The sequence below is a fragment of the Amphimedon queenslandica genome, unplaced genomic scaffold (genome assembly GCF_000090795.2).
Source record: "Amphimedon queenslandica unplaced genomic scaffold, v1.1 AMPQUscaffold_13430, whole genome shotgun sequence".
In the NCBI taxonomy this organism is placed as follows: domain Eukaryota; kingdom Metazoa; phylum Porifera; class Demospongiae; order Haplosclerida; family Niphatidae; genus Amphimedon; species Amphimedon queenslandica.
The window spans coordinates 156236-159081 of record NW_003546334.1 but is presented as its reverse complement, the minus strand read 5'-3'; the positions used below and the strand labels follow the sequence as shown (position 1 = coordinate 159081).

Here is a 2846-nt window from a genome sequence, read left to right as displayed (position 1 = left end):
AACATGCATCCAAATGTCAAATTCCCCACACATTTGATTTAAAAGTTATTGTAGTAGTAATAATTAACATTCCATATAAGGAAACCTATGGTGCCTCTGAGTCTATGAGGGGTGTAACAGTGTAAAATATTCCTATAATTGTTTTCACCACTTTGCATGTACAGCTGGGTTCTTATTAAGACTTATGAAGGTTCTCTCTTCCTTCTAATTCTTCCAGAAAAGACTTTAGACAGTATCTCTATGTTCTTCGCTGTTAAAAAGCTCATAACTTTATCCTGTGTGTAAGCCGCCATTTTGTTTGCTGTGGCCACACCCACTTACGTAAAGGAGCGTGGGCGGGTGGTTGCTAAAGGGTGGTTCTCAATAATATTATGACACATGCACGTCAGACGTACATGTAATAGAAACATGTGCGAGAGCGTATGACTGTGTTTACTAAGAGGCCAGTATCTTAATAGTAAATACATGTAGTCATATGCTCTCACACATGTTTTGACCATGACACGTTTCTATCACATGTACATGTTTCTGTCACGTGTACACATTCAAACAAAGCCACCATTGTCACTAGTACTGGTGACAATGGTGGCTTTGTTTGAATGCGTACATGTGATGGAAAATGTGTCCGTACATATGCCCATCTGTATTATTAACAGTCTGTGATACGTTCTTGTGCATGTTTCTAATTATTTGTACACCAATAATTGATATCATTAGAAATTGTAACCTTAAAAAAATTAATGGCTTTACATAATTATGTACATAAATATTGTAAAATACCTCTGATCTCTCTCTCTCTCTCTCTGGTATGGACTCCCGTTCCTATGGTGATCGATGATGACATGGTGATGGGCTCAGTCCTGTTATGTGGTTGTTCTATTGTCTATCATTCATTGGTCTACTAATAATGAGATACACTAAAAGAAATATTAAGAGACCATTTAAGGTAAATATACACAATCATATGATACTAACATACACATATGTACATGTACATGTGTACATATGTACAGGTGCGCATAACACATTATCACTTCTCAGAGTTCTCTCATGCTATTAGTATCTCTTCTTTGTGACTGTCTTCATCTTTTGTTTTTGTTATCAAAGAGAATCTTGTCAATCCTCAATAGTACGCAACCTGGAGTTGATCTACAGCCTTCTAATTTTAGCTCTTTTATTAGCTGGTATTGTCAACCATTCTGGCAATACCACAAACTAACTACATGTATATGTACATGTATGTGTATTGTACATATAAACACAATCATTTATATGATACTGACATCTGCAAATGTACATGTGTATTAATGTAGGTACATGTTAACTAACTATGTGTGTATTGTACATGTACATGTGTATATACTCTTGATATTGCCTATAGCTGGTATAATTTGGGGAATAGGGCAAAGATTTTGTGAATTTGACATTTTAAACCATTATATATGCATGTATGAAATGAATTAGAATTTAGAAATTTTCGACTCTGAAATTACCTAATCATTATTGCTATCACTTTTGCATTATATGCATGTACATGTACATAATTCATTGGAAAGATAATTATGTACATATTTTTAAATACATGTACCTCTCTCTCTCTCTCAGGTATGGACTCCCGTTCCCATGGTGATGATATGCTCCGCCCTCTTCCTAATAACGGTTCCATTAGTGTTTGTATCAGTAGAGAGGTGGTATATATTATTAGGACTGATACTAGTATTGACTGGTGCTCCTGTCTATCTATTATTAGTACACAATAAATATAGACCAGCTGTATTCACAAGGATAAGCAGTAAGTAGCTATATTTATTACATATTAATTAAGTACCATTATCATATTAGTTATACTGTATAAGGTATTTTTGCTTTATAATACAAAAAGTACAAAATAGTTGCACTAAATTTGAGCCACCCCAAAGTTAAAAAGCATCATTATTACCTTTATACAGTGTCAAGGAGTGTTATTAAGAGTTAGATAGTGAAATGAATTATAATACTTAGTTCTTTTTACTTTTTTTATTTTTGTGTGTGTGTGATATGTAGGTATGATAACTGATGTTTCCAATAACATATTTTATACTTCATCATTCAACAATACTGAGGACATAACTATTGAATATTCATATCAATAATAATTAATATTATTATTTTAATATCATTGACTGCAACTAAGTTGATTTAAGCACCACTATTGGTAGTGGTTTGTGTGGTTGTTCTTTTCTGTGTCTATCAATCAATGTCTTCTTTTGATCTTTAAGAGTATCCTCCAGGAGAGGAGGAGGACTGTATACTGATCGTTCAGTATAAATCTCAATATATTCAAGTGATGGATGGATGAAGATAGTTTCATATAAATGCTGTACTAGTTCTATCCAGTTAGGTTGAGATGACTCTTTATTAATATACCAACACTCTATCCTCAGTAGTCTGATGGTTGCATGTGACTGTAACATGTTAGTAACAGCAGGTAGTACCTGTTCATAAAACAATGATGTCATTATTTGTTTCTTCTCTTCCTCACTACAGTTACTGTATGACTGATCTGGTTTAAAGTTCACTTTAAGTTCTGTGAGATTGTTCTTTTGAGAGATGACATTAATAAAAGTTATCATCTCTTCGTTCAGTGGAATGAATACACTCAACTGCTGTAGACTGGTGATGTGTCTGAGACCAGTTGTTAGGAAGGACAGGAATGAGCTGGGAATGCCACTGTACCAGTCATTATCAATCTCAAGGTATTTTAGTGTTTGGTTTTGTGTTAGCATGTCTTGTAGACTAGTACCCATACTGCTGGTATATACTCTCTCCTCTATCTTCACACTCAGAGCTTTAAGTGTAGTGTTGGT

General features: G+C 34.1%; 1 protein-coding gene across 1 annotated transcript; it reads left to right on the top strand.

The window, feature by feature from the left end:
- Positions 1-567: 567 nt before the first annotated feature.
- Positions 568-2372, top strand: LOC100636029 (b(0,+)-type amino acid transporter 1-like). The gene is made up of 3 exons (XM_003386206.2): positions 568-946; positions 1606-1792; positions 2044-2372. The coding sequence occupies exons 1-3, from the start codon at positions 866-868 to the stop codon at positions 2130-2132; spliced, it is 357 nt and encodes a 118-aa protein (XP_003386254.2). The 5' UTR covers positions 568-865; the 3' UTR covers positions 2133-2372.
- The last annotated feature ends 474 nt before the right edge of the window (positions 2373-2846 follow it).